Source organism: Penaeus chinensis, chromosome 15 (assembly GCF_019202785.1).
Source record: "Penaeus chinensis breed Huanghai No. 1 chromosome 15, ASM1920278v2, whole genome shotgun sequence".
In the NCBI taxonomy this organism is placed as follows: Eukaryota; Metazoa; Arthropoda; class Malacostraca; order Decapoda; family Penaeidae; genus Penaeus; species Penaeus chinensis.
Window position 1 is genome coordinate 19,848,929 of NC_061833.1, and position 10,649 is coordinate 19,859,577.

Genomic DNA, 10,649 nt, shown 5'->3' on the forward strand with positions numbered 1-10,649 from the left:
TGCATATGTGTGTGTGCATATGTGTGTGTGCATATGTGTGTGTGCATATGTGTGTGTGCATATGTGTGTGTGCATATGTGTGTGTGCATATGTGTGTGTGCATATGTGTGTGTGCATATGTGTGTGTGCATATGTGTGTGTGCATATGTGTGTGTGCATATGTGTGTGTGCATATGTGTGTGTGCATATGTGTGTGTGCATATGTGTGTGTGCATATGTGTGTGTGCATATGTGTGTGTGCATATGTGTGTGTGCATATGTGTGTGTGCATATGTGTGTGTGCATATGTGTGTGTGCATATGTGTGTGTGCATATGTGTGTGTGCATATGTGTGTGTGCATATGTGTGTGTGCATATGTGTGTGTGCATATGTGTGTGTGCATATGTGTGTGTGCATATGTGTGTGTGCATATGTGTGTGTGCATATGTGTGTGTGCATATGTGTGTGTGCATATGTGTGTGTGCATATGTGTGTGTGCATATGTGTGTGTGCATATGTGTGTGTGCATATGTGTGTGTGCATATGTGTGTGTGCATATGTGTGTGTGCATATGTGTGTGTGCATATGTGTGTGTGCATATGTGTGTGTGCATATGTGTGTGTGCATATGTGTGTGTGCATATGTGTGTGTGCATATGTGTGTGTGCATATGTGTGTGTGCATATGTGTGTGTGCATATGTGTGTGTGCATATGTGTGTGTGCATATGTGTGTGTGCATATGTGTGTGTGCATATGTGTGTGTGCATATGTGTGTGTGCATATGTGTGTGTGCATATGTGTGTGTGCATATGTGTGTGTGCATATGTGTGTGTGCATATGTGTGTGTGCATATGTGTGTGTGCATATGTGTGTGTGCATATGTGTGTGTGCATATGTGTGTGTGCATATGTGTGTGTGCATATGTGTGTGTGCATATGTGTGTGTGCATATGTGTGTGTGCATATGTGTGTGTGCATATGTGTGTGTGCATATGTGTGTGTGCATATGTGTGTGTGCATATGTGTGTGTGCATATGTGTGTGTGCATATGTGTGTGTGCATATGTGTGTGTGCATATGTGTGTGTGCATATGTGTGTGTGCATATGTGTGTGTGCATATGTGTGTGTGCATATGTGTGTGTGCATATGTGTGTGTGCATATGTGTGTGTGCATATGTGTGTGTGCATATGTGTGTGTGCATATGTGTGTGTGCATATGTGTGTGTGCATATGTGTGTGTGCATATGTGTGTGTGCATATGTGTGTGTGCATATGTGTGTGTGCATATGTGTGTGTGCATATGTGTGTGTGCATATGTGTGTGTGCATATGTGTGTGTGCATATGTGTGTGTGCATATGTGTGTGTGCATATGTGTGTGTGCATATGTGTGTGTGCATATGTGTGTGTGCATACATATGTGTGTGTGCATATGTGTGTGTGCATATGTGTGTGTGCATATGTGTGTGTGCATGTGTGTGTGTGCATATATATTTGTGTGTGCGCGCGTACATAAACAAGGGCATGTTATTAATCAGTTATTATAAATATGAGGAATGTATATCTTCATGAAACTGTTACCACATCTCCATCTCATATTAAAAAAATCTCTGATCCCTCGGTCACTAAATAAATAAAAGAAGTGAGAACCGAGAGACGACCGGGGTTAAACCCACGACACTAACCAATCGCTATTGTCCACGGCGTCGCCAAACCCAGGTGTGTCGACTACCGTTAGCATCAGATTAACGCCGTTCTCCTTCAGCAGAACCTTCGTGGTCTCCACCTGCACGAATAATAATAAAAATAAATAAGAAAAAGAGCCGTTCGAAGCACAAAGAGCGTTATCTTAAATGTCAAGGGAAATCATTATGGAAACCCGTGGCTTTTTAATTAATGTAGCCTACCTGCACCGTCTTCTTGACTCTGTGAGAAGGTCCCGGGTGGTCGTTGGAATATATGTCAGACAGGAACATGGAATTGATTAGCGTGCTTTTGCCGAGGCCGCTTTCGCCTGTGGAGAGAGAAAATATATATTAATTTAAGCATCTTTTTAAAATAATTATCAGATTATTTTTTTCCGGCGAAAAAAAAAAAATAAATAAATAAAACAAGGTGTACATATGGGTAGGCGAGAGCGTGTGTAGCCTGGACACTAAGTCGCGAATATGTGTATAAATCTGTCCATTAAAACTAAAACTCATAACATCGATACCATAATCACGGAGTGGGTAAAGCAAAGAAGGAAGAAGGAAGACGGAAGAGAATAAAGGAGGGTGAGGGAAAGTGGAAAAAAGAAAAGAAAATGAAGGGTATTCACCAAGAAGCAAAAAATCGACTCTCACGAATGACACCATCGCCACAAAGCCAAGCCTATTCTACAGGACATGATCCTAAACAGAGTATAAACACAGGATATGCCTGGTCGTCCTTTTATTTCCTCTCAGTGGCTGTCGTTTTCTCCTCTCAAACCATTCCTCCGCTGCAACGTTTACACTCCGATCTTGCTTTCTATCCTATAAATGCCTTGTATATATGTTCAGAGCTCACACTAACGAGAGGAGTCCACTAAAACAGTTCGTTAACTCGCTTAATGCTCGGACAAATACATTTGCAAAGCGTTGTAAACTGAGCTGCAAACGAGTCTATTCAATGCAATCTGCAACCGCCGATTCAAATAATGAGATAGAAGACCACGTTAGAATTTTAAGGTAAATATGCAATGCCGAGACCACGCGAAGAGGCCAAACCTACGACGGGGGACATACCCTTCTGATTCCGTTTCGACTCGCGGGGGAAATGAATCAGCAAACAACCTTCTATTTCTGACCGTTTGAAGGCGACCGCTGATGACGTCCATTTCCGCGGTCGACTTGCATGAGTGACATCACCGGCACCAGGAAACCAGACGTTGAAAACATGACTAACCTTCATTAAAACACTTGGACGGCGTAATTAACAAGACCCAATAATGTGCGCACACACTTGTTCTTAGCGCCCCTCCCCCCCCCCCCTCTCTTTTTTTTTTTCTTTTCTTTCCTCTCTCTCTTCTTCCACCCTATCCCTCCCTACTCCCCGCCGTCTTTATCTCCCCCCTATCTCATTTCCACCCTCTCCCTCCCTTACGAGTATGATACGATGCGTCGACCAGACACGATGACTATCCGTCTTTATAACACCATTTCTTGAAATCCCTTCTTACGAAAGATCGCCCAGCGTCTCGATTACTCTTCAAGCACCCCTTCGTCCCTGTCAGTTTCCACCCCCACCCCCACCCCCACCCCCACCCCCACCCCCCTACCTCTCGAACCGGTTCAACGTATCATAACTTCACGTGTTCCTTCCTCCTCGCGTCCCGGTTCGCCGATGGCCCAGATTCCCCATCCAGCAACCCGGTAATTTGACGGAGTTGCATGACAGAATCGATTCGGCACCGGAATGGCAAAATGCACATTTTACGGTTGTTGCTTTTTTTCGGATGATAATTACTGAAAATGAGTATGCTTAAGGTAACCATACATGCTTTTTCGCTGCAAGCAACAGTATAGAGGTTCAGATTTTAAAAAATGATGAGAATAAGGATATATAGATTCACACACACACACACACACATATATATATATATATATATATATATATATATATATACACACATATGTGTGTCAAGGAGAGAGAGAGAGAGAGAGAGAGAGAGAGAGAGAGAGAGAGAGAGAGAGAGAGAGGGAGAGGGAGAGGGAGAGGGAGAGAGAGAGGGAGAGGGAGAGGGAGAGGGAGAGGGAGAGAGGGAGAGGGAGAGGGAGAGGGAGAGAGAGAGAGAGAGAGAGAGGGAGAGAGAGAGAGAGAGAGAGAGAGAGAGAGAGAGAGAGAGAGAGAGAGAGAGAGAGAGAGAGAGAGAGAGAGGGAGGGAGGGAGGGAGGGAGGGAGGGAGGGAGGGAGAGGGAGGGAGAGGGAAGGAGAGGGAGGGAGAGGGAGGGAGAGGGAGGGAGAGGGAAGGAGAGGGAGGGAGAGGGAGGGAGAGGGAGGGAGAGGGAAGGAGAGGGGAGGAGAGGGAGAGAGGGAGGGGGAGGGGGGAGGGGAGAGGGGGGAGGGAGAGGGGGAGGGAGAGAGAGAGAGAGAGAGAGAGAGGAGAGAGAGAGAGGAGAGAGAGAGAGAGAGAGAGAGAGAGAGAGAGAGAGAGAGAGAGGGAGAGAGAGAGTGTTGGTGCTCACGCGACACACAAATCCTGTAGCTTCATGTGTTATCATTATCACAAATGTGTAACTCAAGCTCAAGTATACCAGACGCACACGCGCGTGCAAACACACAAACACACAAACACACACACACACACACACACACACACGCTCACTCTCGTCTCGTTCTTCTCGGAACAGGATGTCGAATATACATTTTGCTCAATTAAGACGCCGCAGCCGGGGTTCACGAGAGGGGGGACTGAGTTTAGATTTTGGCGGGGGAAAGCGGGTTGGTTGGGGGGGGGGGGGTATTGGGGGGGGATGGGGGGGGGGCGTAGGAGGAGTAAGGACACTGAAGTACGTTGGAGGGGTGAGGGGGGGGCTTTTTTTGGGGGCGTAGGGTGGGGTGTTGGGGTTGGGATGTGGGAAAGTACAGAAGGATTTGGGGAGCGGGGGCTGTGGGAGGGGGTTTGGGGTTGGGGGTGGGGGGTCCCGGTTTTTAAAAACCCTGAAAGTGCAATTTGAGGAAGGATTTGGAGGGGGGCCCAAAAGGGAGGGAAGGTTTTTGGAGGGGAGCACAAACGGGAACAATTGGGGAAAAACCTGGGTGTGGGAATACAGGTGGAGGAAATACTTAGAAGCAAGAGGTTGCGGGGGGAAAAGGGTTTTGGGGGCCCCGAGGGCGTGGGAGGGTAGGGGGAGAAAGGATTGGGAAGGAGAAAGGGAAGGAGGTAAAGGGGGGAAGCGCACAAAAGGGTGGCTTCCTGGGGACCCCAACTACTGCGCAGGGGGCGGACCAAGGGCTGCTGAGGAAAAGCCGACAGCGGGGGGGGAAAAAGGAGGGTTCTGGACGGGGGGAATCCCCCGAATTTATGGCCGATCTCCGAGCGAAAATAAAAACGAACCAAAAAAACCTTACAGGAAAAAAAAATTAAAATCCAAACCGACGTTTAAAAGCAGTTTTGGACGGGGAAAAGGAAAAAACCCAGGGGGGGACAGAGAAAAAAGAAACCCAGAGACGGGCGGGGGGAGGGGAAAAACATGCTGTTTTCAACCCTTTTGGCCCGGGACCCAAGTGGCACACGGGCCCTTGACTGGGAGGCCCACGGGGGGAGACCTTCAGGGGGCTGTCAACTCACCGATCTTGATGGTTAAATGTGTTTTTACACCCGGTTTTCCTTTGGGCCCTTTTTCCCCAAACCCAAATCCCCCAGGAAAAACCCGTCTACCGGGGTTGAAAAAAAAAAAGTCAAATTTGAAAAAATTTTCCCCCCATGAATGGACGGGAAAATCTAACAAAAGTTTGGCCCGGAGTAACAGTCGCTGTTTTTATTGTTCCCTGCCCTTTCATAAAATACGCGTGGTTATTGGTTTTGGTTTCCCTTTGACCTTAATGAACCAAAATTTTTTTAAAATATTACTTTCCGAACCCCTGAAAACATGCTGAAAAATTAAAGGAAAAAACGGAACTTTTAACAAAAGCTTTAAAAAAAGGGTTTTAAAAAAGGGTTCGGGGCAATTGCGTAAAATGTCTGATACAAAAACTGCAGACCAACGGGTCCCGATAGTTTTAAAACATAAATTAAAATTATATATATATATATATTATAAAATAATATTATATTATATATATTAAATTGTGGACAGCCTATTGCCCGGTAGGGAGTTTTATTTACACAAGCCTATTTTTAGTCTGTTGTATTGGCCATGATGAGCTATGCAGTTTCAACGTCATTAGCGTCAGTCTCGAGAGGCCACGTGTTCAACGACGGCGACATCATTATCACACTTCATTAACGCGTCACTTTGCATTACCTCCCTCTGCCTATTTTATCTCCATCTCGCCTCCCCGCTTACGATCATGAACGACCACGAGCGACCACGAGCGACCACGAGCGACCATCATCATCATCCCCACTAAAACGACCATCAACGCGGCCGCCCTCGCACAGACACACACGACCTCATCGCCGTGTGTGTGTGTAGTAGTAGCTCTCCGGGGGCGGGCGTCTCCCCTCGCCCTCCTCCCTCCCCTCTTCTCTTCCCCTTCCTAACGAGGCCTCCAAGTCTTCCCTTCCCTTCTCTCCCCCTCCCCTCCCCTTCCCCCTCCCCCCCTTTCGCGTACTCCCCTCTGATCGTCCAGCTCTTCCATTTTTCATTACCGCTCGCCCTCTCCACGTCACTCGAACCCCTCTACCACCCCCGCCACCACCCCTGACCCCTGGGACCCCCAACGGCACTCTCTCCACTGCCAAGGAGTTCGAATAATTTATCCCGCAGTAAAGTGTGACAAACGAAAGAGAGAGAGAGAGGGGGGGGGGAGGGGGGAAATCGATCCGAAATGACGAAGATAAGGGGCGGTTTCCCCGGCCAATCGAACCCCTTGGCAATAATACTGGCGCGGGCGAGGCTCAAATTCGGTTACGGCGTCGAAGCTGTTCACGTGCGGTTCTTTCCCCTCCCTCTTCTCTTCTCCCCTGCTCTTCCCCTCTTTTTCCCCTCTTCCACTCTTCTCCTCTGCTCCTCCTCCTTCTTCCCCCCTCTCCCTCCCTCTTCCCCTCTTCCTCTCCCTCCCCCTTCCCCTCTTCCTCTCCCTCACTCTTCTCCCTCTTTCCCTCTTCCTCCTGGCCTCCTCGAGCCTTTTCTCGCCGGGGACCCTCTGACACGCTAGGAATCCCACAATAAATCTCATCCGCCCTTTCCCCCTCCCCCCTCTCACTCACCCACTCCATGTCACTCACCTCTTTCGGTCTATGTTTCGGTCCACGAAAACATGATTTTTTTTATCCCTTGGCATCTCTCTGCCCACTTCTCTTTTCCGAGGAAGCTGAGGGGGGAAAGTTAAACGCAGAAGGGAAGGGACGAAAATTGAGAGAAAGAGAAGAGAAAGAGTGAGCTGAAGAGCAGGAAGAAGAGCGAAGAGCAGAAGAGAGAGAAAAGAGAAAAGAAGCATAAGAATGTAAGAGGTTGCAAAAAAGAAAAAGGAACGAAAAGAAGAAAAGGCGAAGAAGAAAAAAGAAGAAAAAGAAGAAAAAAAAAAAAAAAAGAAAAAAAAGAAGAAAAAAGAAGAAACAGAAAAAACAAAAAAAAAAAAAAAACAAACACCACCAACAACACGAAAAAAGAATTGAAAAAGAAGAAAAAGATTAGGAAGACAAGAAGCGACAGGAGGTATGGCCATATACACCTACACGGTTCAGGGTAAACCAACATGGAGGGCAGGACGGCAGGGAGAAGAATGGTGCACCCCACCCCAACAACCCCCATTCCCCACACGGATCGGCAACCACAACAACACAGATTCTTACAAAAAACACGCACACTGCTTATGTCCATTAATTTGTGTTATAACAAACGTGCTTCCATACCGAGGCTACAGGTATCTGTCAGCAAATAGAATGTATATTTAAAGTGGGAGGAACAATCCGATATGGACAAGAGAAGAAGAAAGAAGGAAGAAGAAGAAAAAGAAGAAGAAGATGAAAAGGAAGAAAAAGAGGAGGGGGGGGGGGGAGGCGGAGAAGGAAAAGATAGATAAAGAAAAGAAGGAAAAAAAAAAAGAAAAATTAGAAGAAAACAGAAAAAAAAAAGAAAAAAGGAATGAAGATTGAGACGAGAAGAAAAAAAAGAATAGAGGAGGAGCCAAAGTACACGAAAAAGACGGAAAAAAAATAAAATAAAATAAGGCACCTCTAAAAACACCAACTTCCCACCATTTAAAAAACAAATATTCGCCCCCTCTTCCTCCCCCCCCCCCCCTTTACTCCTCCTCCCCCTCCTTCCCCTCCCCCTCCCCTCCCACCTCCCCCCTCCCCCCCCCCTCCTCCTCCTCCTCCCGATAAGCTGGGGGAGCACCCAATGGCAGAGATAATAGACCGGGTATGAGGAGGAAACGTGAGTGGGTTTTGAGGAGCGGAGTGGGGGAGAGTGGGGGAAAGGGAGTTTGGGGTTTGATTAGAGGAGGGAGGGAGGGAGAGAGATAGGGAGAAGGGGGGGGAAGGGGGGGGAAGGAGGGGGGAAGGAGGTGGGAGGGTGGGGGGAGGGGGGGAGGAGGGAGGGAGGGAGAGAGATAGGAGAGGAGGGAAAAGGGGGGAGGGAGGGAAGGAGGTGGGAGAAGATGGAAAGGGGGGGAGGGAAAAGGTAGGGAGAGGAGGGAGGGAGGGAGGGAGGGAGGGAGGAGGGAGGGGGAGGGAGAGAGGGAGGGGGGAAGGTAGGGAGGGGGGGGGAGGGGGAAGGCGAGGGATGGGGGGGGTAAAAAGCGAGGGGAGGCGGTTGGAGAGGGAGAGGAGAGGGGGAGAGAGAGAAAGAAGGGGAAAAGGGAGAGAGAAAAGGAGAGAGAGAGAGAAGGTGGGGGACGTGAGGAGGAGAGGAGAGAGAGGGGGAGAGAGAGAGAGGAGGGGGAGGGGGAACACAAAAAAAAGAGAGGAAGAGAGAGAGAGAGAGGGGAGGGGAGAGAAAAGAATGAGAAGAGAGAGATGTAGATGAAAAAAGAGCGGTGAGGGGGAGGAGAGAGAGAAAGAGGAGAATAGAAAAAGAAACTCCAATTTCTTCCTCCCTTTCCTCACCAAAACAGGAAAACAACAACAAAACGAGAGAGAAGAGAAGAGAAGAGAAGAGAAGAGGAGAGGAGAGAGGAGAAGAGAAGAGAAAAGAACAGGGAGAAGAGAAAGAGAAGAGAAGAAAAGACAAGAGAAAAGAAGAGTATAGAAATCCGGCACAAAATGAAGTCAATCTCGAAGTATCCAAGATGCACGCGGCCGGAAAACAAAAGAATGAAAAGGGCCAGCAACGCTCTCATTTTTTTTTTTTTTCACGGGGGTATATTTTGGGGGACATCTGCTCTTATCCCCCCCCCACCCCCCCCCTCCTAGTGCCATGTGGCCCCTCTGTATGCCCAGTTTCCTGTCCCCCCCCCCTTATCCACCTCCCACACAGTTAGTATCCGCAGCGCTTCCGCACCAACAAAAAATACAAAAAATAACCATACGGGGTTAAACTATACACACAACACAAACAAAAATAAATAAAATAATTATAAAAAATAAATCTCTAGGTATGAAAATCACCAATACAAAACTAATATTATATATATATAATATATATATATATATATATATATATATAAAACAAATGTTCTTTCGCAAATCTGACTCAATAACAGTTACGCGAGGGGAGATGATATCGCTTCCCCCCCCCCCACACACACACACCTCCCACTCCCCCACGTCCGGAAAATGATACATTCAGGAGCACTGTAACCCTTCCCCCCGTGATGCCCCCTTACCCTACCGCTAACACCCCCCTCCTCTCTGTCTCCGTTTCTGATTCTCTAGTGTGCTCTCTCTGTCCTTCTCTGTCTGTCTGTCTGTCTGTCTGTCTGTCTGGTTGTCCGTCTGTCTCTCTGTCCATGTCTGTCTGTCTGTCTGTCTGTCTGTCTGTCTGTCTGTCTGTCTGTCTGTCTGTCTGTCTCTCCCTCTCTGTCTGTCTGTCTGTCTGTCTGTCTGTCTGTCTGTCTGTCTGTCTGTCTGTCTGTCTCTCTCCCTCTCATCTTCAAACAAAGAACACCAAAGCGAGGGGAAAGAGATAGTGTGGAAGGGAGGGAGGGGATGGAGGGGGAAGGGGAAAATACCACGACCATTCCTCCGCGACATTTCCCTCCCCCCCCCCCCCCCTTTAGCGAAGGAAAGGCGGAAGGAAATACAGAAAGAGAGAAAAGGGAGAGGGAGGAGATAGAGGATTACTTGAGGCTAAATAGAGAGAAGAAAGAGAGAGAGAAAAAAAAAGGTAAAGAGCGAAGGTATCCTCCACACCACCCCCCTACCCCATCCCCAACCCCCACCCCATCCCCCCTTTCCCAATCCGTACAACAGGTGTGGAATTCGGGAGTAAGACCATGATGGGGGTTGGGGGTAAGGGAGGGGGGAGGGAGTAAAGAAGAAGGAGGGAGTAAAGAAGAAGGAGGGGGGAGGGGGGGAAAGGGAAGGGGGGGGGGGAAGAAGCAAGGCAAAAACACACGATCTGTTCATGCCCTTGGAGCACCACCTTTATCCCTTTGTGTGTAGTATTTGTCCGTATTTACTTAATAGTATTTATTCCCGTATGTATGAGTCTGCGCGTTTACCATTCAATAAGACCTGTATGCAAAACAAGAACAAGAACACACGGGAGTTCCATTGTTCAAACGGCCCCTCGTCCGTCCGAGCCTCCAGACAAAGGCAGCCACCGAGTCTAATGTCAGCATAATCGGCAAGAATAGGCAGCCTATAGGGGAATAGTAGGGGGGGGGGGGGTAAGAGGGACAGGGCAGCATGATGGCCGTCGGTACACAGGCCCTTGGTGACCCCTCCAAGCATACCATAGATATGTCATAGACATTCCTTCGACAGCTTTCATGCGTAATACAGATCCGTATTACAACAGACGTCAAAGATGGGAAGTCGAAGAGGATTTCGAAACTGTTGCATTAGAGTTACATTATATTTTGTATATATTTTTTT

At 48.0% G+C, this 10,649-nt stretch overlaps 1 protein-coding gene across 1 annotated transcript in view; it reads right to left on the reverse strand.

Annotated features, from left to right (window-relative positions):
• LOC125032883 (protein peanut-like) overlaps positions 1–10,649 on the reverse strand; it is a 115,265-nt gene that overhangs the window by 20,058 nt on the left and 84,558 nt on the right. Inside the window, exons 5-6 of the mRNA XM_047624270.1 lie at positions 1,885–1,991; positions 1,663–1,763 (exon numbers count right to left, since the gene is read on the reverse strand). Coding sequence (XP_047480226.1) covers positions 1,663–1,763; positions 1,885–1,991 — 208 coding nt within the window. The remainder of the gene's footprint in view (positions 1–1,662; positions 1,764–1,884; positions 1,992–10,649) is intronic.